This window comes from Theropithecus gelada, chromosome 15 (genome assembly GCF_003255815.1).
Source record: "Theropithecus gelada isolate Dixy chromosome 15, Tgel_1.0, whole genome shotgun sequence".
Taxonomy (NCBI): Eukaryota; Metazoa; Chordata; class Mammalia; order Primates; family Cercopithecidae; genus Theropithecus; species Theropithecus gelada.
Genome location: NC_037683.1, coordinates 48,676,559 through 48,704,409, shown reverse-complemented (window position 1 = coordinate 48,704,409; position 27,851 = coordinate 48,676,559). Strand labels below are relative to the sequence as shown.

The following is a 27,851-nucleotide window of genomic DNA, read 5'->3' as shown; positions in this document are numbered from 1 at the left end:
AACCAACAACCCAGCCAGATGTTCTGGAATTAGGTCATAACGAGGGATACGTGGTCTACTTATGTGCCAAACACCTCGTTCTAGATCATTCCCAACATTCCTGACTAGGTGCAACCTCCTGGTGATTCTGGTTTTACAGTTACGGGACTACGTGATCACAAGAGCAAAGAAGCCCTCATATATCTGAAGACTGGGGCTGCCTATAAACCTGAAACTAGCCCAAGGCAAATTAGAGCTTTCACCAGCCCAAAGAAAGCATCCAAAGGTTCAAATACTGGGAAAATTTGGGCAGAGGTGGCCCTCTCCAGAAAAGGTGGATTGCTGGACAGCACAACCACAGAGACAGAAGGAGAAAACAGACAGGAGCTTTACTCAAAATCACAAAGACACTGTTTTTCATTGAGAACCGGGTGAGAGTAGGAAAACTGGTAAATGGCCAGTTGCCCCTAGCAGCCCTGAAGAAATCAGGTAAATTCTGCTCCAGAGACGGCAGAGCTGGTGGTGCCATTCTTCAGGGCAGCACAGCCTCTTTCTGCCACACCTCACTCAGCCAGGGCAAAGTTTGTAGACTGCAGCCGCTCTGTCTCCTGGCAGATGTTCTGCTCCACTGCGTCACACTCAGCTAGGAATGCCTGGAAAATACACACAGGGCAGTAAAGGCCCATCCAGGGATAGCCAACCACTGCCCACACAAGGCTCCTTGCTTAGCCATTCTGGGGAACCCATGGCTGAGACTCAAAACAGACTGTGCATGAATGGAGATGGGCAACTGGCCTGGGTTCCAAGGTAAGGGGAGGGAGGGAGCATAGGACCAGCATTCTGACCATGCTCCAGGCCAGCAATCCCCTAAAAGGTGGTAAAGGCAGGGAGCTTTGCCACAAGGCCACTGCACAGCACCTGAATAATCACAGGAAGCAATGTATGCATGAATACTGCCTCCAGGAATTGTGGAACGCGTCAGCCCTATCTGCTCTCCAGTGAGTTCCCTCCCTAAACAGTTTAAATTCATATATAATTACAGGGACATAGGGGGCTCTTCTCTGACGTTCAGGGTTCCTGTTGATAAATAAGTAATAACCAAAACAAGCCCATACCACACACCATGCTGCTATACTACCGACTCTGAAGAGATAAACATGCATACCTACACATTAACATATTACGCCTTGTGGTGCACTATTACACAACTCACCTGAACCTTTTTTACCAAGCCTTTCCTTTTCAATCTACTGTCTTTGAAATTTTCTGGCAGGATCTATGGAAGAGTAAGTTGATAATACAAGTTAGTAAATAGTAAACATGTAACAAATAATCCTCAGTGAAAATGACATGAGAACACATAAGAAACACCCACAGTATATAAAACAGGTCACGGGTCACCAATGTAAACGAGATGTCCATTTTCAGGAACCCTTTCCCTGAGTCTGTATCCTATATTGCCTTCCCATGGCTCTTGTCCCTATAAAAGCTCCCTGTATTCTCAACGTCTGGCCCGTAGGAACTGATCTGTAACACAGACTTCGTTTTTTTATTGTTTCGTATGTATGGATACTCTGCCCTGGCCAGACCATGGGCTCATTGTGACAGGAAAAGTGCCTGCTGCTGCTATTTTTTTTTTTTTTTTTTGAGACATAGTCTTGCTCTGTCGTCCAGGCTGGAGTGCAGTGGTGCGATCTTGGCTCACTGCAAGCTCCGCCTCCTGGGTTCACGCCATTCTCCTGCCTCAGCCTCCCGAGTAGCTGGGACTACAGACGCCTGCCACCACGCCCGGCTAATTTTTTATGTTTTTAGTAGAGACAGGGTTTCACCGTGTTAGCCAGGATGGTCTCGATCTCCTGACCTTGTGATCCACCCGCCTCAGCCTCCCAAAGTGCTGGGATTACAGGCGTGAGCCACTGCGCCCGGCGCTGCTGCTTCTTTACACCCTCCCTGGCCAACAGAAACACACAGTGCAGTTCACCTTCAAGAATGAAGCATCAGGCTAGAGATATCATTACTATCATCTGCAAAAGAGAACCCCTGAGTTAACGATTTTCAGCAGCCTCACAAGATCTGGGTCTGGCTGAATCCTCTATAAGTAATGAGGCCTGCAGAATTATCAGTCACATGAGTATCAGAGAAAGTGAAAACCTGTTTCCTTGACCATGAGATCGTGGACTCCTTGGGTCCCAGCTTCATGATGATTACAGATGCTACTGGCAAACATAAGTATAAATGATAAAAGTCCTATACTGGAGGGCTGTGAGTGCCTAGAAAGCAGGAACTGTCTTATCATTGTGCATTCACCCAGGACCAAGCAACGTGATTGGCACACAAAAGTAGATGCTTAATATTCTCAAGTGATGGGTTTGCTCAGACAATAGGAGAGTACATTACTGGAAGAGTGAATGTGACTGAAATAAAGACAAAACTAGTTCTTCTCAGCTGAATATTTACTTACCAGTGTGTCAATCTCCTCCAAGATCTTCATAAACTGCTCTATTGTGGCTTTTACTCTCCTATCAAGTTTGCAGAGAGCTTCAGCTTGTAAATCCTTGGGCAGAAAACCCTGTGGGAAATAATGCATTACTGCAAGGGTTCTTTGAGAATGATGGAAAACTCCATGCCACAATACTACTGAAGCGATCACACTGAGTCCACCATAGCCCTGGCAGGCCAGGCCACATTTCAGATCCACAACTTCATCTCTTGGAAAAATTTAAAAGACTGGCCATGGGCCAGTCCAAGAATTCTATCAGGTTGCAGTCTGCTCTACCTCGCGTGACCCACTGTGGCTGCGAATGCCTCCTGAGGCTTGGTGCCAGTGAAGCCCCCAATCACAAATGTATCCTGTACACAAGAGGCAGATGTTAAAAGCACAGGCTTACAGTCTTCAAAGCCTAGGCTTGAAAACTGACTGCCATTTACTAACTTGTGATCTTGAGCAAATTACTTAGCCTATTCATGTCTCAGTACCCTCATTTTAAAAATGAAGATTATGATACTCACACCCTAGAGGGTTACTGTGAGGTAAAGGGAATATATGTACATGTGTCACTAACCTGTGGCACAGACACATGCTAACGAATGGCAGCAGTGCTTATTTTTATCAAATTGTCTAATGGTTCACTCACATAGCTTGGCCTAATGACCAGTTAGCTGGTGACAAGAGTTGGATAGCAGGGATCTCTGAGGATGTTTATCACAGCCAAGAGCTACAAATACAGATTTCACAACATGTAGCAAGAGCTTTAAACATCAACCAACAATTCCAACTCAAAGAATTTATTCTACTAAAAAAACCAGGAATGGTCAAAAAAGATTTATGTCCAAGGATAGTCAAAGAAGCATTACACATAATGGTAAAAATAGTATTAAATGAACAATACAGAATTGGCTAGGTAAATGATACATTTATACAAGATGAAATGCATGCAAGCTTTGAAAAATACCATCATAGGAAAATGTTTAATTTTTTATCCAAAAAAAATAGTTTATAAAGTGTATATAACATTATATCAATTTTTTTTAAGATGAAAAATGTGGCCGGGTGCGGTGGCTCAAGCCTGTAATCTCAGCACTTTGGGAGGCCGAGACGGGCGGATCACAAGGTCAGGAGATCGAGACCATCCTGGTTAACACGGTGAAACCCCGTCTCTATTAAAAAATACAAAAAACTAGCCGGGCGAGGTGGCAGGCGCCTGTAGTCCCAGCTACTCGGGAGGCTGAGCCAGGAGAATGGCGTAAACCCGGGAGGCAGAGCTTGCAGTGAGCTGAGATCTGGCCACTGCACTCCAGCCTGGGCGACAGAGCTAGACTCCGTCTCAAAAAAAAAAAAAAAAAAAAAAAAAAAAAGATGAAAAATGTATTTCAGGCTTCGATAATGGTTATCTCTGAGTTGGGGCCTCATGGTTAATTTTTATTTTCCATATTAGTGCCTATACATGCACTTAAAACTTTTGTACAGTCAGCATGTATTCTGTAATTAAAACACAAACATATAGGCCATGCAAACACAAACATACAGGCCGGGCATGGTGGCTCACACCTATAATCCCAGCACTTTGGGAGGCCAAGGCGGGCAGATAACTTGAGGTCAGGAGTTTGAGAACAGTCTGGCCAACATGGTAAAACCCCATCTCTACTAAAAATACAAAAAAATCAGACAGATGTGGTGGCAGGCAGCGCCTGTAATCCCAGTTACTCGGGAGGCTGAGGCAGGAGAATCGCTTGAACCTGGGAGGCAGAGGCTGCAGGGAGCCGCTGAGATTGCACCACTGCACTCCAGCCTAGGTGACAGAGTGAGACTCCATCTCAAAAAAAAAAAAAAAAAGCCAAAACACACCCCAATTAATGTTACACAATGAGAAGGAAAAATAAATAAGTGGTCTTGAGCTAGTCCTAATCCTTACTGGGTTTCAGTACCCCATCTCTAATATAAGGAATTGAATAGGATGACCCCCTCCAACCCCACTATCATGTTTAACTTGGACCTTCTATGAACCAACAAAATGTTATTTGCCTTGCCAAACACATTACAACAGCCCAGAGAGAGAGAAGCTACTTGTTCTATTTCAGACAATTCATGATCTGAGCATGGCAGGTGCTCTCCTGTGAGCATAAATGGATGCTGGCTGGGGTTTGACAATAACTATGACAATAAATGCTTATAAAGCACTTAGTATGTGTCAAGCTCAATCTACATTATTTAATGCTCCCAACAATCCTAAGAGGGAAATGTCACCATTATTCCCTTTTTGCAGATGAGGAACTTGAGGCAAAGATAAACTTGGTCTCAGTAAGAGAAAGGGTGAATCCAGGATCTGAACCCAGGGAGTCTGACTGCAGAGCCTGTCCCCGTAACCACAAGTTATATCCAGGAAGCTCTGACAGAAGGCAGAAAGTCAAGGTCCATGAAGAGAGTTACCTGCTGTATTCCAGTAAGCTCTTTATTCAACTCTTCCAGCTGGTCAGCTATCTTCTCCACAGACTTCTCCAAATGTTTCAACTTCTTTAGTTCAACCTCTTCCTCTGGACTGTTCTAAAATGTTTAAGAAGAAAATAAAGCCAACAGTCAACAAGAACAGGCTGGGTGTGGTGGCTCACGCCTGTAATCCCAGCACTTTGGGAGGCCGAGGTGGGCAGCTCATTTAAGGTCAGGAGTTTGAGACCAGCCTGGCCAACATGGTGAAACACTGTCTCTACTGAAAAAAACAAAAAAATTAGCCGGGCATGGTGGCAGGCGCCTGCAGTCCCAGCTACTCGGGAGGCTGAGGCAGGAGAATGGCTTGAATCTGGGACATGGAGGTTGTAGTGAGCTGAGATCGTGCACCTGCACTCCCGCCTGGGTGACAGAGCGAGACTGCCCCCTCTCCCCCCAAAAAAGAAAAAGCAATCAACAAGAACAGTAGCCTCTGTCAGGAAAAATACCTGACCACAACTGCACGAAACCACTCACCTAGAAATAATGGTTTTAACTCTGTTGCTTCTTGGAAGTCAAGTCAAAGGGTTATACATCAAGTTTTCCATCCACAAAGACTCCAGACTAGACAGAAGGTGTTAGGCAAACATTCTGGTGTGGGCCCTGACAGCTTGGGTACAGAGAATGGAGACAATCCAACTGCCAGATTCAGTCTCAGCCCTAGACTGATCAACAACCAAGACTGAAGCCTGGAGCGTAATCACATTTCAGTGAACACTTGTGAGGAGTCCAGAATGGCAAGTCAGGTGGAATTCTACCATTCCTTTAGAGGGAATTCCTAAATGGCAGCCTCCAATTGAGCGCTCCTGTTTAACATGATGCTGGTTAACAACGATGAATACTTCTATTGAACACTTCCTACATGCCACACACTATCCTAAGCATCTTACCTATATTATTTTTTTAAGCCTTACCACAACTCCATCAGGGAAGTACTGCTGTTTTACAGATGATGAAACTGAGGCTTAATGTAGTAAAGTAACATGAGATCACACAGTCCAAAAGAGGTAGAGTAGACTTAAGTTCAGATTTTTCTTTTTTTGAGATACAGTCTCACTACGGTGCCCAAGTTGGAGTGCAGTGACTGTTTACAGGCATAATCATAACTCACTGCAGCCTCAATCCCCTGGACTGAAGTGATCCTCCTGTCTCAGACTCCCGACTTGCTGGGACAACGGGTATGTGCCATGGTGCCCTCCTTGACTTCACACTTCACTCCATAAGCTCTGTGTCAGCTCCAAGTAAAAGTCCCAGTTTCTTCATACTTGACTCCTTGGTTCTGCCTATTCCCCATCACCATTCTCCCGGACCCTGAAGCAAGAAATTTAGAATATTTCCCCCTTCTCTCAGGTAAACATTTGACAGATAAGTCTAGCAGCTTTCTGCTTAGTTATGCTATCCCAAATTATTCATTCCTCTTTGTAGCTAAGTTCTGAGTTCCAGTCTCCAGGCAGTTCCAAGTCTGGATTAGATTTTCTTTGCCTTCACTTTGTGAATCTCTGCCCTCTCTCTACTCAGTCACCTCACTCAAAACAAGGGAACTTCATATGCTCAGTAATTCCGCTGTGTCACAATGCAGGGCTGGCCACAGCCCTCTCATCACCTTAAGGGTTGCTGACCTCATCTGTCTTTTTTCCCCCTCAGTTCCTTAGTCTGAACCTTTCTTTCCAGTCAAAGGTTTTCCCTTGTGGGAGATTTTAGTTAAAAGGTTGGTTAAAGGGAGAGGCTCCTGAACTGGAACAGAGTGATTATTCTTAATATCTACAAGTTTATTTTAACACCAGACTCTTGCTAATTCTACTCCAAGTGAATGAGACCTGTCCCAGGCACCATTTTAACCAGACCCAGATTCTACCACCAAAACAAAAAACATATTATTAAGGCAGCACAACCACTCCTATTTCCTAGAGCAAAAGTTCTAATCAACAGGAGCAGGAGGGTATGAGAACAACAAAATTGGTAATCCTGTAAAACAAATAAAGATTGTATTTGTTTAGAGAAGGGTTTTATCAATGCAGAATCTGGGTCCCCAATTTGGTCTTCTAAACCGAAACCTGTATAAAAGACTTCAATCATTTGATTCTGAGGATTTCTGATGGAAAAAGCAATTTACCTTTTTTCCAATTAACATGACCCGGCAACCATCTTGTATTCCAAGTGCTGACAATGGTGTTTCCATTTCCTTCAGGGATTTTCCTAAAAAGAGGAGAAAGGTAGGCCAACTTGTAATAATTGTACCACACTGAAAATAAATTTCAGCAGGATACAGGAAATAGACAAGTGTGTTCACTAATGAGAATTGGTATCTTTTTAGAGGGTGCCATGACCCAGTAATTTCATTTCTACATATTCATCCTAAACAAATAATTGGACATGTGACTCCACAGTAACTAATATACAATAATATTCAGTGCAACCTTTTCATATTAGTGAGAAACTAGAAAGAGCCAAATATTCAGGCATCGGGGGCTGATGAACCACACTACAGAAGACTTTAAAGTCTTCGGTAGGCATTACAGTCTACAATAGGCATTAAAGCTCATTTTTTGCAGGAAACTCCAATGCCACAATGATGACCCAGTGTTATTGAGGGGTTTTATCCAGGGGAACATTTTCTTTTTCAAGCATTCCTCTATTTTGAAACATGAATTTCTATTGTGTTTATAATTCAGAAATAAAATATTTTTAAAAATTAAAGATAATACGTTACATTACGAAATATAAATAAAATGCCTCCTATTATTAAATTATTTTGTTTTCTTTTTTTTGAGACGGAGTCTCGCGCTGTCGCCCGGGCTGGAGTGCAGTGGCCGGATCTCAGCTCACTGCAAGCTCCGCCTCCCGGGTTTGCGCCATTCTCCTGCCTCAGCCTCCCGAGTAGCTGGGACTACAGGTGCCCGCCACCTCGCCCGGCTAGTTTTTTGTATTTTTTAGTAGAGACGGGGTTTCACTGTGTTAGCCAAGATGGTCTCGATCTCCTGACCTCATGATCCGCCCGTCTCGGCCTCCCAAAGTGCTGGGATTACAGGCTTGAGCCACCGCGCCCGGCCTATTAAATTATTTATAATGACTGACACCCAATGGGATAAGTCTTTCCCCAGTGGATACCAGAATAATGGATTCTCAGGGGAGTGGGAAGACAAGGGACAGGGGCCAGGAGGGTGTGGGTCCTGGCAGAAATGAGCATCATCCATCCACCGAGCCCACCACATCCAGGTCCCCAGTAAGTTTGTTCAAAACCTCCTTTGAGTCAGAACAATGTGAGGCACTGGAAACACAGCAGTATCTCCCCCCCTCACGGAGGCTATTATTCTAACAGAGAAATCAGATGTTAAGCAACTAAGAAAATGATTATGTAATAGTAATTTCATAGAAGTGATGCAAAAACAGCAGGGAGTACCATCGTAACATATAATGGGAAGATGATCTAACCTAGCCAGGGAAGACTGCCCATGAGCTTCATCAAAAATGGTGAGATTTCTGCCATCATCATAAGACTTCAAATCTGACACCTGTCCAGATGTTTGAAAGTATCCAGTACCTAGCAGGTCCTCAATAAATATCTGTTGAAGAACTGAATGAATAAACAAATAAATAAAAACTGTCCCAGTTTGAAAACAGAAAACAGAGTGACTATTAGGAAAAGTTAAGCAGTTTTAAAACTGTCGCTTGGCCATAAGGAAAAGCTGGAAAAGAAATGCTTACCCTTGGCCGGGCGCAGTGGCTCACACCTGTAATCCCAACACTTTGGGAGGCCGAGGTGGGTGGATCACCTGAGACCAGGAGTTCGAGACCAGCCTGGCCAACATGGTGAAACTCCGTCTCTACTAAAAATACAAAAATTAGCCAGGCATGGTGGTGGGCACCTGTAATCCCAGCTACTCGAGAGGCTGAGGCAGGAGAATCACTTGAACCCGGGAGGCGGAGGTTGCAGTGAGCCTAGATCGCGCCATTGCACTCCAGCCTGGGCGACAAGAGTGAAACTTTGTCTCAAAAAAAAAAAAAGAAAAAAAGAAAAAGAAATGCCTACCCTTAAATATGAGTTTCTGAAAAGACTGTGGAACCCCTATGGCCTCTTCAACAACCTGGGCCAGGTCTTGGACAACTGGTTCACTGCTGCCCTGCTGCGGGGTAACATGAAGGTCATGCTTCTCATTGCCTGGGGAGAAAGAAAAGCATTTGACAAAGATGATTCTTTCACATAAACCAACAGAGGGTGACACTTTATTACATTTATTTACCCAGCCTTCAAGGCCCAGCTCATATGCCACCTACTCCACAAAGCCTGCCCCCATGCCACCCAGCTTTCCTCTGGTGACCTCCTCAAGGATCTCTGTTTCCTCTATTATAATAACTAACAATATGAATGATATCAGCTAACATTTTAAGCATTTCATGCATAATCAAATTTAATCCTCAGAAAAACCCCACGAAGTAGATCTACCTATTACTTCTTATTTCACAGATGAGCAAACTGTGACCTCAGGCAAGTTAAGGCCTGCCTATGAAGACCCAGCTGTTGGAATCAGAACTTGACATCAGATCTAGCTGATTCTCAAGCCCACCTTTTTCATCACAAGCCATCTGCTTCCTGTGGCCTGACTGCCCTGTACCCTGTATTGTACTGGTCTCGTCTCGCTTGCTGTAACGGGCAAGTGACTGCTTTCCTCTGTCTCTCCCACTGGACACACTTGAGTGCATCCATGATTGGTGCTAAGCAGACAGACAAATGAATACGAACAGCAGAGCGTTTCTTTCTGAAGGAGAGACGCCAGTTCTTTTCCAGGGATGTGGACAATAAGGAGGGAGCCTGTGTCCAGTACATTACACCAAGGTTTGGTTCCCCCAACAGCTCCGTGAGGTCAGCGGGAGCCAGGGTTACCAAATCTACTTCACAGAGGAGAAACTGGATTCTTAGAAAGAAGCCGTCCATCCCAAGGCCACTCTAAACTGCAGGATCTAGAATCCGGGTCTCCAGATTCCCAGACCCTTGAGCCTCCCCTAGCTGGTTCTGGGGAAACCTCATGGACTTAGCTCTCCGGTGTACTGACTTCATTTGGTTGTGTGTCAACTCCAACAGTAGGCAGACCCAAAGGATGCCCAGAGTACAACGCTTAGACCCACAGCCAACTCAAGTGGCGCACACGGAGAAGGCACTCAGCAGATGAGGAGCACCCCGGCAGGCACGAAGTTCTGACTCATTACACACGGAGCAGTCGTAGACCACATGGCCAAATATATGCCTGACACAAAGACCACAATAACTGCGCGGGCACACAAACACAACCAGGCCCACGACGTAAAGCGCGGACAAGCTCGAACACCCAGGATCGCACAAATGGCCAGAGACAAAATACACCGGCCACATGGAAAAGTATACAAAAGACAGTTCCACGGACACAACCAAGAACCCACGCTTCCGGACGCCAGGACAAGCGCAAGGTCACACGCTTCTGGAGAACACGTGACTAAACCCACAGACCCCGCCGGGCTTTCGGGGCCAGCAAGGAGCCCACCCGGCGCCCGACACTCACTATGGGTGACAGTCACGGTGAGCCCAGGTGCCGCCATTTCCTCCCTGGTCACCTCCTCGCTCTGGGTCGCCTCCTCGTCCGGGGTCACCTCCTGGCTCCGATTCATCTCTTCGCTCCGAGTCGCCTCCTCACTCTGGGTCGCCTCTTCGCTCCGCGTCGCCTCCTCACTCAGGGTCAACTCCTCGCTCCGGGTCAATTCCTCGCTCCGGGTCGAGCGGCGCCGGGTCTTCTTCTTCATCCGCGGCCTGCGAGCGCCGGCGGCGGCGCCCCTGGTGGGTCGGTCATGCCCGCTGGCAGCACCCCGGACAGGTGGACGCCGAGAGGGAGGCGGGCCACGCTGGGCCGGGGGCTCCGACTGGCGCGGCTCCCGGCCTGGCCGAAGGGCGCGCAGCCGAGAGCCCAGCCGCTCCCGGTCGCCTCGTGGTCTCCGCGCCCCGCCGCGTTGAGCCAGGCCCGCGCTTGTTGACCGCCCAGCGATGGTAGCTGAGCGCGGCGTCTTACAACCCCGCCCGACTGCTTCCCAGCCCCGCCCCGCCCCGCCGGCCCCGCCCCGCCGGCCCCGCCCTCGCCCTATGCCGCTTTAGTTGCCCGCAGGCCCCACCCACTCAACTGAGGCCCCGCCTTGCTACAATAAAACCCCTCCCACTCCTTCCACCAACACCCCGCCCCCTGCAGGCTCTCTCCGAGTGCACAAAGTTGTTTTGCTCTCCTTCCCCGGAAGACCCGGCTGAAAATCCGGAAAAAGAATCGGGAAACGCCAGGGGGCATATTGCGCTTGCGCACAGAGGGGCCGGAAGTCGAGGCGTGAGGCTTCCGTTTCTGGTTTTGCTCAAGTGTTTGGGTTTCTTCGCGGCCGCTGAAGATGAACCGACTCTTCGGGAAAGCGAAACCCAAGGCTCCGCCGCCCAGCCTGACTGACTGCATTGGCACGGTGGGCATTTGATCATGCATAAGTAGGCTCAGGATCTCTGACACACCCGACCCCGCCCACCCCCGGTGCCGGGCCCCTATTCTTCCACTTCGTTTCGGGTCCTGGGCCCCTTATACGTCGGCGCTCTCTGTCCCACCTTCTCCCCTTCATCCCTGTTACCCAAGTCATTCCTAACCCCACAAACCAGGGACCCCGTAACCCCATCACTGCCTTGCCCTGCCAGCACCCAACCCGTTTTGATGCCCATTGCCCGTCCACTCTCGCCTTGATCGTCTCACTTCACCCAGCCCTAGGCCCATACACCCTTCCCACCTCGTCCTGCCTGATCCCTTACCCTTCTTGCATCTGTCATCCCCAGCCCACATCAGGACTCAGCTTGATATCCTAGGTCAACATTATCTGTACCTCAGTCTTGGATCTCAGTAACACAAAACTCAGAACCCTGGCCCTTCAGATTAAGCCACCATCCCCGATTTAGGAAATGGCACTAGATCTACAATCAGCTGGTTTCACTGGGCACTGGCCCATTTCACGCGCCTCTTGGATGAGCTCTTAGCCTGGCTAATCTCTGATTCTAGGGAAATTCCAACTCAACTCAGTGAGTCTCAAATTATTTTCTGCCCCAACCCACTTGAGGGCTACCTGGTATATCAGAATTGGGGCAGTGTGGCCGGGGAGTCAGAGTATAATTTATAAAAGCCCAGAGTTTCTGGCTGGGAATGCCCTTCTTTGTGAACCACTGGTTTTCACCCTTCCCCTTAAGCTCCTCTTTTCTTCCTCTGTATTCCTTCCTCTCTACCTGCCCCTTCTGGATTAAGTGTATTTTAGTAACTACCAGTGCATTTGATATTTTCCCCCAAGGTGGACAGCAGGGCAGAATCCATTGACAAGAAAATTTCTCGATTGGATGCTGAGCTAGTGAAGTATAAGGATCAGATCAAGAAGATGAGAGAGGGTCCTGCAAAGGTAAGGTAGGCAGCAACCGCTGCATAAGGTGCTGGCACAGCCTAGTTTTAGCACTTATAGAAATAGGGCCTAGTTTGGCCGGGCACGGTGGCTCATGCCTGTAATCCAGCACTTTGGGAGGCTGAGGCGGGTGGATCACGAGGTCAGGCATTTGAGACCAGCCTGGCCAACATAGCGAAACCCCATCTCTACCGAAAATACAAAAACTTAGCTGGGCATGGTGGCGGGCGCCTGTAATCCCAGCTACTCAGGAGGCTGAGGCAGAAGAATCACTTGAACCTGGGAGGCGGAGGTTGCAGTGAGCAGAGACCACACCGTTGTACTCTAGCCCAGGTGACAGTGTGAGACTGCGTCTCAAAAAAAAAAAAAAAAAAAAAAAACAGGACCTAGTGCAGGGGCTGTGAGCGTCTCTACAGAAGAGATGCTTATAGTCTCATAAGGAGAAAATACGTGAGGGTGTATCCTTTAGGGAGGAGAGTTTGCAACCAAATATGGAAGGGAGGCTGGGGATTGATCTGGTGAAAAGAGATGCTGGTCACACGTCTAAAAGCATGTGCATGAGAATTAGCATATTATACTGAGAAGGTGGTCATCTGGAGAGGAAGACTAGGCTGTGCTCAAGATCAATGACTTGCCAAGCTGGTCAGGTTAGGTTGGTATACTAGACTGCTTAAGGCGTGGCCTGCTGGGAAAAAGTGAACTAGGCGTCTGGGACCAGTGTTCTAATACTAACACTGTCCCTGCCATCTAGTTGTGACCTTGATAAAGTCACTTATTTTCCACTCCTGTTAGGTAGAAACATAAAATACTGCGTTTAAGCACATGGAGTGTGGATATAGAAGTACCTTGTTTTTTCCAGATCCATAACTTATTAACCATGTGAGCCTGGGTATCACTGAACCTCTATTTCCTCATCTATAAAACAGAGATAATACCTACCATACAGTATGAGGATTAAATGAGGTAATTGATGTGTACCACTATGTCTAGGATAAAGTAGTACTCAGTAAATGTGAGTTATGATAATCTGTGAAGTAATAATACCTGTTTTTCCTTCCTTATTGGAGAAGACAAATAAAATGATCTACAGCATTCTATAGAAAAGGAAGGCTTTTCCCAGCCATCTTAGTGGATGATGGGGAATGAAGAGCAACCAGAGGCAGGAAGGCCCATCTAGATTTGAGACAATGAAAGCCCAAACCATGGTGGTAGGAAACCAAAGAATCAGTTTGAAAGTGAGTTCTGAAATCAGCTAACAGGATGATTGTTCATGAACAAACTACAGAAAGAGGAAAGATAAGGTTGATATAAAGATTTTCAACCTAGAGAGGTGAGAGATTGGTGGGCCATTGTTACCTATTTCCAAGGTGAGATAAGGTTTAGGAGTTTGGAATTATTGAGGTTAAGTTGATAGGCTATACAAGTGAAGAATCTCTCTAAGGCAACTGGATATACAGAATCAGCACTTTTGGGGCTAGAGGCGGAGATAATATGCATTAGGAAAAGAGAAAGTAGTTCAGGACTCTGGGATGTGGGATGCAAAGACAGATAGGAGCTAAGGCTTAAAGACTGGACCTTAGAGATACCTGTTTTGGGGAGGGGAAGAACAGAATCCAGGAGCCATTATGCCTACTACTTTGAAGAAGAGAGGAAGTAGGCATGTGAGTTTGAGGCTATAGGAAATTTCTTTTACTGTATGTGTGTTTTCCACCTTATTTTTATTAAATCTGTTTTTCTCTCCAGAATATGGTCAAGCAGAAAGCCTTGCGAGTTTTAAAGCAAAAGCGGATGTAAGTTACACACACAATTTCTTTCCTTGTAGCAGGTTTAACTAAAAGAAAAATGGTCTTCCATTCCTTCAGGTTTTCATACTATTTTCTAAGCACTCTTGATTTAATTACAAATTTTCATTGACAAGTAATTAAATACAGTTAGCTAGCTGGGTTCTTCCCCGCTACATGTTCAGCAATATCTGTTGTAACAACTTCCATCTAAATAGAACTTTTTGCCATGATAGAGATGCTCTATATCTGTGTGCTCAATACAGTAGCTATTAGCAACATGTGGTTATTGAGCACTTGAAATGTGGCTGGTGTGACTAAGGAACTGAAGTTTAAATTTTATTCAATTTAAATAATTTAAGTAGCCTTAAATGGTTAGTGACTACTGTTTTGGACCAGATCTGTAGGGTTTGGTTTTCCTATTATTTATTTTAGAGTGTACCTTTTTTGTTTTTGTTTGTAAAGTTAGGAATCCTAAATGTTTGTTCCCTCCCACCATAATAAATTTAAAGATCCTTAATTTGTTTTAGGCGACTATGTCCCAGTTTTGAGCAGAAGCTAACTAGTATCTTTGGTGCCTACCTCTGTGGACTGTTCAGCTGATGAGATCCTCTGCAGGGTTATAGAGGTCAGGTGTAATTAGCTATTGAGGAACTAGAAAGATTGTCAGTATCTCTCTTCCTATATTAAAACGACTTTTTATAAGATACCAGATGCCATCTTCCTCCTTTTAGATTAGATCAAATTGGAAAAAGAAATTGAAATGCCTAGACTGGTGAGAGTGTGGTGAAATGATTTACCTTCTTAATTGGTAGCATTACTAGTTTTAAGTAACGTTTTTTGTGATAAAAAGAATACAGGTTCATTGTAGAAACTTGGAAAATACATAAATATGAACAGCAGAAAATAAAATTTACCTAGATTCTTACTGCTAGAAATAACCACCTTTAAAATGCTAATTTCTTCCAGTTTCTTTCCTCTGCTTCTGCATATGTGGTATGTGTGCATATAACTTTTTAGAAGAAATGAAATTGTAGTGTGTATATGTAGCTTTTCCTTTTCCACTTAATATCGTGAGCATTTCCCTGTTCTTTTAAATATTCTTTGGAAACTTTACATTTTTTAATGAGATTATAATATTCTACCATTTGCTTGCACCATGAATAGACCATTCTTTTTTTTTTTTTTTTGGATCATTCTTTTTCTAGTTGCGTAGATTGTTTCCAATATTGTATAAAGAACATAGTGACATAAGTCTTTGAAGTAATATTATAATTTGATATAAAACTTTATTTTACAAACATTTTGAACACCAGACATTATATTAGGTCAGATGGATTACCTAATTATGGGTACAAAATTAATAAAACATACCTGGGGCTGGGCACAGTAGCTCACACCTATAATCCCAGCATTTTGGGAGGCCAAGACAGCAGATCAGTTGAGGTCAGGAGTTGGAGATCAGCCTGGTCAACATGGTGAAATCCCGTCTCCACTAAAAATACAATTAGCTGGGTGTGGTTGCGTGCGCTTGTAGTCCCACCTACTTGGGAGGCTGAGGTGGGAGAATCGCTTGAACCCAGGAGGCAGAGATTACAGTAATCTGAGACGGCACCACTACACTCCAGCCTGGGCAATAGAGCAAGACTGTCTCTAAACAAACAAATAAATAAATAAACAAAATAAAATATACCTGTCTTCAAGGAGTTCAAAATTCTGGAAAACCGTTTAGCTATATGTATGAAGAGCCTTAAAAATAGTTTACCCTTTGCTCTAAGAATTTCACTTCTGTATATTTATCATAGAAAATAATTATAAAGACATACTAAGATATGCAGCAGGCCTGGCGCAATGGCTCATGCCTGTAATCCCAGCACTTTGGGAGGCTGAGACGGGCGGATCACCTGAGGTTGGGAGTTCGAGACCAGCCTGACCAACATGGAGAAACCCTGTCTCTACTAAAAGTACAAAATTAGCTGGGCATGGTGGCGCATGCCTGTAATCCCAGCTACTCCAGAGGCTGAGGCAGGAGAATTGCTTGAACCCAGGAGGCGGAGGTTGCGGTGAGCCGAGATGGTACCATTGCACTCCAGCCTGGGCAACAAGAGCAAAACTCTGTCTCAAAAAAAAAAAAAAAAAAGATACGCAGCAACATAGAAAAAAGCAAATGCTATAATGTTAAGTGGAAAATAGTGTTATAACTAACATATAGTCATGTGCTGCATAACAATGTTTTTGTCAATGAATAACAGAACAGACTGCATTATACCACTCTGGCCCCTATAAGGTTATGATACTGTATTTTTACTGTATCTTTTCTATAGGATGTTTAGATACACAGATACCATAGTGTTACAATTGGCTACGATATTCAGTACAGTAACATGCTGTACAGGTTTGTAGCCTAGGAGCAAGCACTAGGCTATGTCATATAGCTTAGGTGAGTAGTGGGCTATACCGCACAGGTTTGTGTAAATACACTCTGTGATATTTGCACAATGATGAAATTGCCTAACAATGTATTTCTCAGAACATATCCCCATTGTTAAGCGATGCATGACTGTACATGCAAAGGAAAAAGACTGGAGGGACACATCGAATGATATTTGTGTTAGAGTGATTAAATTGTTTTTGCCAATTTCTCTGTGTGATACCTAATTTTTAAGTTTTTTGTTCCTTTTTTTTTTTTTTTTAAAGAAAATACTCTTATTTAGTGTGGGGATACTTTGTTCTTGAGGATTTCTGTCTGGTTCATATATTTGCCATTCTCAATTGACTCTAAAAAGGTATGAGCAGCAGCGGGACAATCTCGCCCAACAGTCATTCAACATGGAACAAGCCAATTATACCATCCAGTCATTGAAGGACACCAAGACCACGGTACTCCCAAAACATCTTTTCCTGTTATTTCATTTATTTATTCTTATTCTCTTTTCCTATGGCTTTTTAAAGACAGTTGAACCAGCTGGGTGCAGTGGCTCACGCCTGTAATCCCAACACTGGGAGGCTGAGGTGGGTGGATCACCTGAAGTCAGGAGTTCGAGACCAGCCTGACCAACATGGTGAAACCCTGCCTCTACTGAAAAATACAAAAATTAGCTGGGTGTGGTGGTGCACACCTGTAATCACAGCTACCTGGGAGGCTGAGGCAGGAGAATCGCTTGAACCCAGGAGACAGAGGTTGCAGTGAGCCATTGCACTCCAGCCTGGGCAGCAAGAGTGAAACTGTCTCAAATAAATAAATAAATAAAGACAATTTAGCCAACATGACTTTCTAAAACATTGTGTTTTCTTCTTCCTTTTCTTAGGTTGATGCTATGAAACTGGGAGTAAAGGAAATGAAGAAGGCATACAAGCAAGTGAAGATCGACCAGATTGAGGTGAGACGTATGCTACTTTCTGCAAGAATGTGCACTAGTTTCTGAGAGAATCCAAACGAGTGTGTGTGTGATAGGAATAGCACAGGAGAGGAACTGAATCTTGGGGCTGCCGTTGACTAGTAGAGTAACTTCAAGAAAGGGTACCAAATGTCTCAGTTTCCTCAGATCCTAATACCACATACAGTTACAGACTGTCCCTGATTTAAGATGGTTCAACTTAACGATTTTTCAGTTTGATGATGGTGCGAAAACTATATGTATTCAGTAGAAACCATACTTTGAATATCCACGTAACCATTCTGTTTTTCAGTTTCCTTACAATATTTAATAAATTACATGAGATACTCAACACTTTGTTATAAAATAGGCTGTTAGATGATTTTGCCCAACTGTAGGCCAATGTAAGTGTTCTCAGCACAATTAAGGTAGGCTAGGTTAAGTGATGGTTTAGTAGGTTAGGTGTATTGAATGCACTTTCTTTCTTTTTTTTTTTTTTTTTTTTGAGAGGGAGTCTTGCTCTGTCGCCCAGGCTGGAGTGCAGTGGCCAGATCTCAGCTCACTGCAAGCTCCGCCTCCCGGGTTTATGCCATTCTCCTGCCTCAGCCTCCCGAGTACCTGGGACTACAGACGCCCACCACCTCGCCCGGCTAGTTTTTTTTGTATTTTTTAGTAGAGATGGGGTTTCACCGTGTTAGCCAGGATGGTCTCCATCTCCTGACCTTGTGATCCGCCCGGCCGGCCTCCCAAAGTGCTGGGATTATAGTCTTGAGCCACCGCGCCTGGCCCTGAATGCACTTTCTACTTAAGATATTTTGAACTTACGATGGGTTTATCAGAATGTAACCCTATCATAAGTCAAGGAACTTCTGTATTATGAGGATGAAATAAATGAGCTAGTATATCTACACGCACAATGCCTGGCCTATAATAAGCATCCAGTAGTTACTTTTAACTAATGCAATGATACTCAGTCTGTTTCTTCAATGGTAGAGTAGTGATGTTGTTGCCTTTTCCCAGGACTGTCATGAGTGTTAAATGAAGGTATGTAGGTAAAGTGTGTGTAAAGTGTTTAGCCCAACTCCTGGTGTAGTAGACTTGGTTCCCTTTTCTAGTAATTCTCTTTAGATTTTTAATAATAATGTCATTAGTTCCTTACAGTTAGCATTTTTTATTGGAATTGGGTATTGACCAGGGAGATGAGCCCTAAGAGCTTGGCAGCTCTCAGCTGTCAGATGAACAGCCCAGGTGGCAAGAGGAGATAGCAGAGGGAGTGAGTGGTGACTGGTCAGAGGAGAGAGGCTTCCTTTCTGCATACAAAATGGTGCTCTTGACCTTTACCCCCTAACTAGAATGTCCATTTCCTTGAATGCAGGGACTTGATTTTGTTCACTACTATGTCCCCAGTGCCCACAGCAATGCCCCGCCATAGTTGGTGCTCAGAAAGTATTTGATGGTTGATGAATCAGAGACTATAAAAGGAGATAAAGCCAAAAAAAAAAGGGGGTGAGAGAAAGCTGTATGGCCTGATTCAAGCAGTGTTTGTTGGGTGAGCAGTTACTACATACCAGGCATTTTATTGCCTCTGCAAAGGTATTCTCTGATAATGCTGATCTTTAGTAAGAGTAAAGGCAGGCCGGGCGCGGTGGCTCACGCCTGTAATCCCAGCACTTTGGGAGGCCGAGGCAGGTGGATCACGAAGTCAGGAGATGGAGACCATCCTGGCCAACATGGTGAAACCCCGTCTCTACTAAAAATACAAAAAAAATTAGCCGGGCGCGGTGTGGTGGCAGGTGCCTGTAGTCCCAGCTACTCGGGAGGCTGAGGCAGGAGAATGGCGTGAACCCGGGAGGCAGAGCATGCAGTGAGCCGAGATCTCACCACTGCACTTCAGCCTGGGCGACAGAGTGAGACTCTGTCTCAAAAAAAAAAAAAAAGTGAAGGCATTTCTCCCCTCTCTCATTTTTTCAAGCACCCCTCTTAGGTTGCCTTGGTCTCTAATCCTCCACAAGTGTCTGCATGCATGGAATTAAACGATATGATACTCTCTTAAGAGCTTCACTGATAAAAGTGTTCTGTGTATGCTTGTCTTTTTTTTTTTTTTTTTTTTTTTGAGACAGAGTCTCATTCTGTCACCAAGGCTGCAGTGCAGTGGTGTGATCTCGACTCACTGCAACCTCCGCCTCCTGGGTTCAAGCGGTTCTCCTGCCTCAGCCTTCCAAACAGCTGGGATTACAGGTGCCCACCACCATGCCCAGCTAATTTTTGTATTTTTTTGTAGAGATGGGGTTTCACCATGTTGGCCAGGCTAGTCTCAAACTCCTGACCTCAAGTGATCCGCCCACCTCGGCCTCCCAAAGTGCTGGGATTACAGGCGTGAGCCATCACTCCCAGCCATCTTTTTTTGTATAATATCATTTGCCATTAAAATATAATGAAATGCAATGGTATTTTCTGCTTTTAGGGTTCCTTGTGTTTTAATTAAAGCTATTTAATAGGAACAAAAGAGAAACTTTGGTCTTTGTGAATGCTTTCTATGTCTCTTCGTCTCTCACCTGTGGTTGTCTGTCTGTCTCCCTGCCTAATTAATCCTTTTCCTGTCCTCCAATAGATTGCCAGCATGACAGGTGGAGAGCCCCTTTAACTCTTTTGGTGTGTATGTGTCTTTGGTTAGATCTGAATTTTTTGGTTAGATTTATTTTCCTAAAATGCTTTACTTGGAAAATATTTTCATTGTTTTATAGCTTTAACTTTCTATTTTGCTGTTGTGTGCGTGTAGGTCTGTTTTTCTTTTGCTTTTTTCAGTTTCTGCATATCACTGCGTCAATGTTCTTTTTAGCTTAGTGCTTATATTTTTTTATATTGCTTTTGTTTGTTTATGCAATAGAAAACCAGCTAATTGTGGGATGAATTTTTTCTGTGTCTATTCTGGAGTCTTGCTAGGAATCCTATTCATAGATGATCTGGGAGGATGTGTCTTGATGTGTAATACTATTGTATAAGCTTGACTTGATTAGCTTTCTGTTATTTTCATTGTCTTTTAATTATTACTCAGCCAGTGCTTCTCTGTGTAGCAGAGTGTTAAATATGCATATAATGTGGCAGTTTGGTACTTGGAAATACAGAAAATCAAAGTTTAAAAAAAAAAATTTCCCCTCCATTTTACTACCCTTTTCACCTTTATGGGGGCCAGGAAGGAATTTTCTTTTTTCTTTTTTGCTGTTGCCCAGGCTGGATTATAGTGACTCAGTCTCAGCTCACCACAACCTCCGCCTCCCAGGCTCAAGCCATCCTTCTGCTTCAGTCTCCCGAGTAGCTGGGACTACAGGCATACACCATGCCCAGCTAAATTTTGTATTTTTTGTGGAGATGAGGTTTTGCCATGTTCCCCAGGTTGGTCCCAAACTCCTGAGCTCAAGCGATCTGCCCACTTTTGCCTCCCAGAGTGCTGGGATTACAGGCACAAGCTACTGCACCTGGCAGAATTTTCAAATGTCTTGCATTGCGTTAGAAATTCTGAAGGATAAATGGTACTGATTTGGTCCTTTTGCTTTATCAACACTAGTTCTATTCCTGTCTGTGTGGAATTACAGTATATGAAGAGTGTATTGTTCTGCACATAATTAACACAGTAAAATATATATAGTATTGGGTGCTTAGTGTTTTACATATATTATTGCAATAAATCCTTACAATAACCGCAGTGAGAATATGGCTATTTTATTTATTTATTTATTTATTTTCGAAATGGAGTCTCGCTCTGTCGCCCAGGCTGGAGTGCAGTGGCGCGATCTCGGCTCACTGCAACCTCTGCCTCCCGGGTTCAAATGATTCTCCTGCCTCAGCCTCCTGAGTAGCTGGGATTACAGGCGCATGCTGCCATGCCCGGCTACTTTTTTGTATTTTAGTAGAGATAGAGTTTCACTGTGTTGCCCAGGCTGGTCGCAGACTCCTGAGTTCAGGCAATCCACCCACTGCGGCCTCCCAAAGTGCTGGGATTACAGGCATGAGCCACCGCGCCAGGCCAGATACGGCTATTAATAATTCCATTTTACAAATGAGGAAAATAAGGCTTAGAGACATTACTTCTCATTGAGTAATGGCAAAATTGAACTTGGGTATATCTGACTCCAGAGTCTCACGCCTAACCATTATACCAGCTGCCCTTTGTTATGCTATACCACTTCTTAGATTGGTTTCACATTACAGTTTACCCTTGAACAGCAAGTGCAGTTTGAACTGCACGAGTCACTTATATGCAGATACTTTTCAACCAAACAAGGATCGAAAATATAGTATTTGCAGGATGTGAAACCACCCATATGGAAGGCCGACTGGGGACTTAGGTATGGGCAGATTTTGGTATAGGCAGACATCCTGGAACCAGTCCCTTGCGTGTACCAAGGGACAACTGCATTTTTAGCCTTGTAGTAATCTCCCAGTTAAGCACAGGTAGATTATTCACACATGATTTATGCCCTCGGTCCATTTTTTTCACCAGCCTTGTCTTGGCTGTGACACCTATCATGATTCCCTTTCTGATTCTCCACCCAGGGTGGGCCATGTACAACTCACTTTTTCTACCACTTCAGTTGTTTCTACTCTTGCCTCCTTTCTCTACACAATGTAATCTGTCTTTGACTGACTTGAGAAGAATAATTTGCTTGTCTCAATAACCTCCCTGTCTTCATTAACTAGAAAATGATTGATAGTTTAGATCAAGATAGTTGCTTGATTTAATGTTTCAAGTAAAACTTTCTGTAATAGTAGACAGCTAGACAGCTGACATCATCTATTCTCACATAGGACTTTGGGCTTCCATGAGGCACTTTAAAATCAAATCCAGCCGGGCATGGTAGCTCATGCCTATAATCCCAGCACATTGGGAGGCTGAGGCGGGCAGACCACCTGAGGTTGGGAGTTCGAGACCAGCCTAACCAAGATGGCAAAACCCTATCTCTACTGAAAATACAAAAATTAGCCAGGCGTGGTGGCGCACACCTGTAATCTCAGCTACTTGGAGGCTGAGGCAGGAGAATTGCTTGAACCCGGGAGGTGAAGGTTGCAGTGAGCTGAGATTGCACCATTGCACTCCAGCCTGGGCGACACAGCGAGACTCCATCTCAATAAATAAATAAAGTAAAAAATAAAGTGAGAGATCGCCAATTCTATTCTTTACTTTTAAGTTCACATTTTGCCACCAAAAATAGGTGGGGGATTATGTGGGTCAGTAACATTCATAGTTATTGTTAGAGGAAATCTTTGGGCTTGTGGTTTTTAATTCTTAAGCATTCTCTCATACTTTTAATTAGAAGGGATGTTTAAGAGTTACTTGAACCTGTCCTTTAGAGGAGTGTCTGCTCAGTTGTTGACATTAAAAAATTGCTAGCCAAAGACTGGGCTAGGGGAGGTGAACTAACAGTTTTTGAGAACTGTTTTATGTGCTTGGCGTTTTACATACATTATCTTTTTAAAAATTGCTCATGTCTAGATTCAAAGGAGAATGTAGGGGAAAGGGGTACTTAGAATAAAATGGTAAATAAGAGAAAATCCTCTCATATATATTTCCATAGGATTTACAAGACCAGCTAGAGGATATGATGGAAGATGCAAATGAAATCCAAGAAGCACTGAGTCGCAGTTATGGCACCCCAGAACTGGATGAAGATGATTTAGAAGCAGGTAAGTTATGAGAAAAGTAATGTATATTTAGTTTTGGAGTCCAAAAGGAACAACTGCCTGGGACCTTTTCCCAAATGCTAGTGAAAATTTCTATCAGGATTTCCTGAAGGTTAGTTTACGGTACAGTCCCTGGGCAAAGAGCTTGTGAGGCAGCCACATCAGATTGTATACTCCACCAACAACAGTGGGATGGATCAACTCTGAAGGAAGTCCAGGTATAGGCTGACCTGGTGCTTAGTATCTGTAAGTGTCCTCCACATGGCCTTTCCTTGCTATATTCCTTTTGATTTTGTTCTACCTGTTTTCCTAGTTGGAGTGATCTCCCTCAGAACAGCAAAACCAATTAAGAAACAATAATTAGGGCCAGGCACTCTAATCCCAGCACTTTGGGAGGCCAAGGTAGGCGGATCCACTCAAGCCGAGGAGTTCGAGACCTGGCAGAGCAATGTGGCGTGACCCCATCTCTATAAAAAATACAAAAATTACCCAGGCATGGTGGTGTGTGCCTGTAGTCCTAGCTACTCAGGAGGCTGAGGTGGAAGGATCACTTGATCCCAGGAGGTAGAGGTTCCAGTGAGCTGAGATTGCACCACTGCAGCCTGGGCAGCAGAGTGAGACCTTCTCTCAAAAAAAAGAAAAAAAGAAATAATCGTTGGCAAATACTTAGTGTGCATCTACTCTATACCAGGTATTCTACTAGGTGGTGGGAATTTAGCACTGAATAAAAATGCAGTCCCTACATTCATGAAGCTTCTCTAGCAGTGGAAGACATAAATGGTTTGCTTCAAGTAATTAATTACTAGAGCACAGACTATAGGCAAGAAGTATGGGGTAGCATGGGAGCACATACTAAGGGACTCTAACCTAGTTAGTAGTGGGAGAGAGGCATGGGACCTGAAGGATGAGTAGGGGATAGCATGAAAAAATGAGAAGGGTTGTCAAATGGCCTCAGGGAGAGCAGTCTGGAACCTATTGCGATAACCATTTAAGAGATGATGGTGGCCGAGACTAGCTAGGGTGATGGTAGCAGAAACAGACAGAAGTGGACAGATTGAAGACATCTTAGAAAATTGAGTGGGCAAGATTTAATGATTGGTTGGATGTAGAAGAAGTGGGAGGTGTCAAGGGTGACTGTCAGTTTCTAGCATGCGTAACTGGGTAGATGACAGAACCATTCCACACTGAATTTCTATTGTGTGATTCCCCTGTTACATTACTGCTGCTGCTTTCCCGCTCTCTCCATGGTCTTTTTTTGCCTAGAACCTTTTAATTTTTTTCCATTTATTTCTTTATTTTTTAATTTCCCATCTTCAGTTGCCCCTGATGAGTCTCTACCTGCTATTGTACTTCCAACTCATTTTACCACAGACTTATTTTTGGAGTCTGATTTCATGTAATGGTCACACAGCATACAACAATCTCATGCCCTCTTCACTGCCTTCTTTCAAGTCCATCGATAAATGAGAGAATTTATTAGCTCCCAGTTTTCTTGGTTACATTTTTTTAAAATGTTGACTGTTTCAATCTCAGAGTTGGATGCACTGGGTGATGAGCTTCTGGCTGATGAAGACAGTTCTTATTTGGATGAGGCAGCATCTGCACCTGCAATTCCAGAAGGTGTTCCCACTGACACAAAAAACAAGGTGAAAGCTTTTTCTGTTTATATTTTAATGCAAAATAGCAAAGGCTTTATGCTTGACCATAAGTCTGGGAATCTAAAAGGTAGTCTTACATTAGAACAAAGAAAGACAGTCCTGGTCATTATTTTGTGAACCCTTGAAGGTCTGGTTTTTCTGCATTGGATGATGAACTGACTGCATAAACAGTGTCACTGAGGCTCAGGAATATTTTTATACAATGACAATTTGTGTAACATACATAATCACCCTTGTTGTGAGCTGGCACTGGGTACCATTGATGGGTCTTAGACATTTCCTGTAAAAGCATAAGCAACACATGCATGAGAGTTGCTAGGCAGCAGTGAAAAAGTCTCACTCTCCATACACACCAGTTAATTACTGGCTGGATTTTTAATTTTATTTTCCTTTCCTTTTCTTTTTTTTTTCCTATACACACAGGAGTTTAGAACGAGTGGATTTTCTAAACTATGGATTAATAATTTAAGCATAAAACTTAATGTAGAAAGATTCTAATTTAAGGCAAAAGAATCAGAACACCTGGCACTAAGTATGACTAATTACTTAGCTGTTGTAAGCTTTTCTTTTCCTTGCATCTGTAAAATACAGATAATTACAGGTATCTCATGTAATTGTTGTGCAAGCAAATTAGATCTTGTATATAAAGGACTTTGCAAACCTAAAGCACTGTCCAAATCTACATGGTTGTCTTTTTTTTTTTTTTTGAGGCAGAGACTCATTCTGTCACTCAGGCTAGAGTGCAGTAGTGTGATCTCAGCTCACTGCAACTTCTGCCCCCCTGGTTCAAGCAATCCTCGTGCCTCAGCCACCCAGGTAACTGGGATTACAGGTGTACGCCACCATACCCGGCTAATTTTTGTATTTTTAGTAGAGACGGGATTTTGCCACGTTGGCCACACTGGTCTCAAACTCCTGGTCTCAAGCAATCCGCCTGCCTCAGCCTCCCAAAGTGCTGGGGTTATAGGCATGAGCCACTAATAATGACAACCAGGCTGAGCACAGTGTGACTTTGAGCAAAATAGCAGAAATTTATGTCTTCTTTTTGAACCTCATCAGTTTTTCCTACGTGTAAAATGTGAGAGCAAAGGGCAGGGAGGAGGTAATTTCTTAGGTCCATTACTGCTGGTTTCTGTGAGTATGCATCTTCCTCTATTGTATCCCTCCCTTCTCTGTTGAGCCTGGGATAGTCTTGCCTTTCTGAACTGCCCACTCCTCCCCGACCTCTCTGGCAACTTCAAGGTCCCAAGTCCATGGGTTACTTTTTCTCAGCAACCCATGAAATAATTTTTATTAACACTACCATAGTCCACCTTGTTAATTTCCTAGTAACAAGTCCCTGAAGCATCTATGTTATTTCCACTTTGAGAAGGTCACAGATTCCTGAGTTATATATGCTATGGATATATGGGGTTTTTGTTGTTGTTGTTGTATCTTTTTGAGATGGAGTCTCGCTCTGTCACCCAGGCTGGAGTGCAGTGGCACAATCTCTGCTCACTGCAACCTCCACCCCCGAGTTCAAGCAATCCTCCTACCTCAGCCTCCCAAGTAGCTGAGATTACAGGCAAGCTTCACCACGCCTGGCTAATTTTTTGTGTTTTCAGTAGAGATGGGGTTTCACCATGTTGGTCAGGCTGGCCTCGAACTCCTGACCTCAAATGATCCACCTGCCTCAGCCTCCCAAAGTGCTGGGATTATAGGTGTGAGCCATCACGCCCAGCCTGTTGTTGTTTTTAAAGTAAAGGAATAAAAGAATGGCTGCTCCATAGGCAGAGCAGCCCTGGTGTTCATCGATAGTGGTATTGCTGCCTATGATTATATAAAGCATGATATGGAAGTGACTGCCTATCCAAGGGCACTGCTCCTTCAAGAATTTGGGAGGCTAAGAAAGGCATTGGTCCACCTTAGGGATCAGGGTGAAAATGCAAATCTGGGGGCAAGGACCCACTGCTTAACCTTTCCTTTTTGACCCTCCCAGCCTCCTTTTCCCCTTTCCAGGTTTACTCTTAGATTTCTCTTTCTCCCTCTTTCACTCTCTTTCCCCTGTGGAGGAGTCCCCTTTTGGCCCTTTCTAGTTCTCTTCTTATCACTTCCTCCTTTACTTTTCATGAAAAAGCTCGTTCTCATCTTATGAGTAGGATTTTGGTTTTGATTGATTAAATACTTGGAAATGAGTTTTAACTATTAAATGTTTGTAATCTTTTTTTTTTTTTTATCAAATGGAAAAATAGTGGCACTAAACATTGCTTCCTTTTTACAGGATGGAGTTCTGGTGGATGAATTTGGATTGCCACAGATCCCTGCTTCATAGATTTGCATCATTCAAGTATATCTTGTAAAACAAACACGTATTACGGGACTAGGAAATATTTATCTTTCCAAATTTACCATAACAAATGTAGGTTTCTTTCCTTTCTTTGAAGGAAAGTTTAATTACATTGCTCTTTTATTTTTTCCATTAAGAGACTCATTGCTTGGGAAATGCTTTCTTTGTACTAAAATTTGATTCCTTTTTTTCTTAAGAAAAACAAACTCAGTTTAAAAGTATCTTTAGCTCGTATGACTTGTTTTCATTCAATAATAATAATTTGAAATAAAACTAAGGAAATGGAATCGTAAAAATCTATGACAGTGTAACTCTGCAGTCTCAAAATGACCTGATAAATTGATAAGACAAAGATGAGATTATTGGGGCTATTCATATTATGATTCAGAATCATTTTCTATTGTGGTATTATAGGTTGGTTAAAGTGATGGCCTTTTTGATGGGTTTTGTTGTGTCTTGTGAACAAGTTATTACTGTGTCCATTATTGGAATGGAATTATCACTACTGTATCATGAGTGGGTATTTTGATTCTATGGTTCCCTCAGTATTACATGTTGACTTGTAATCAATAATGAATATTTCTTGATATTTAATGTATAGGACATTTATTTATACTCAATAAATATTTTTCAAAAGGA

At 43.7% G+C, this 27,851-nt stretch overlaps 2 protein-coding genes across 5 annotated transcripts; one reads left to right on the top strand and one right to left on the bottom strand.

Annotated features, from left to right (window-relative positions):
- Positions 1 to 348: 348 nt before the first annotated feature.
- On the bottom strand, positions 349 to 11,098 carry BAG1 (BCL2 associated athanogene 1). The gene is made up of 7 exons (XM_025360364.1): positions 10,495 to 11,098; positions 8,991 to 9,119; positions 7,074 to 7,156; positions 4,907 to 5,020; positions 2,441 to 2,548; positions 1,193 to 1,255; positions 349 to 632 (listed from the first exon to the last, which is right to left on the bottom strand). Exons 1-7 carry the CDS (start codon positions 10,730 to 10,732, stop codon positions 543 to 545), a joined length of 825 nt encoding a protein of 274 aa, XP_025216149.1. The 5' UTR covers positions 10,733 to 11,098; the 3' UTR covers positions 349 to 542.
- On the top strand, positions 10,437 to 27,851 carry CHMP5 (charged multivesicular body protein 5). 4 transcript variants are annotated; one of them, XM_025360365.1, is made up of 10 exons: positions 10,437 to 10,766; positions 11,329 to 11,425; positions 12,287 to 12,391; positions 14,135 to 14,181; positions 15,142 to 15,168; positions 16,959 to 17,052; positions 17,481 to 17,552; positions 23,123 to 23,231; positions 24,762 to 24,874; positions 27,147 to 27,848. In XM_025360365.1, exons 2-10 carry the CDS (start codon positions 11,357 to 11,359, stop codon positions 27,195 to 27,197), a joined length of 687 nt encoding a protein of 228 aa, XP_025216150.1. In that variant the 5' UTR covers positions 10,437 to 10,766; positions 11,329 to 11,356; the 3' UTR covers positions 27,198 to 27,848. The 4 variants fall into 4 exon arrangements, with proteins under 4 accessions (XP_025216150.1, XP_025216151.1, XP_025216152.1 ...); XM_025360366.1 differs by lacking the exons at positions 10,437 to 10,766; positions 15,142 to 15,168 and having other exon boundaries at positions 11,164 to 11,425; positions 27,147 to 27,851; XM_025360368.1 differs by lacking the exons at positions 10,437 to 10,766; positions 15,142 to 15,168 and having other exon boundaries at positions 11,306 to 11,447.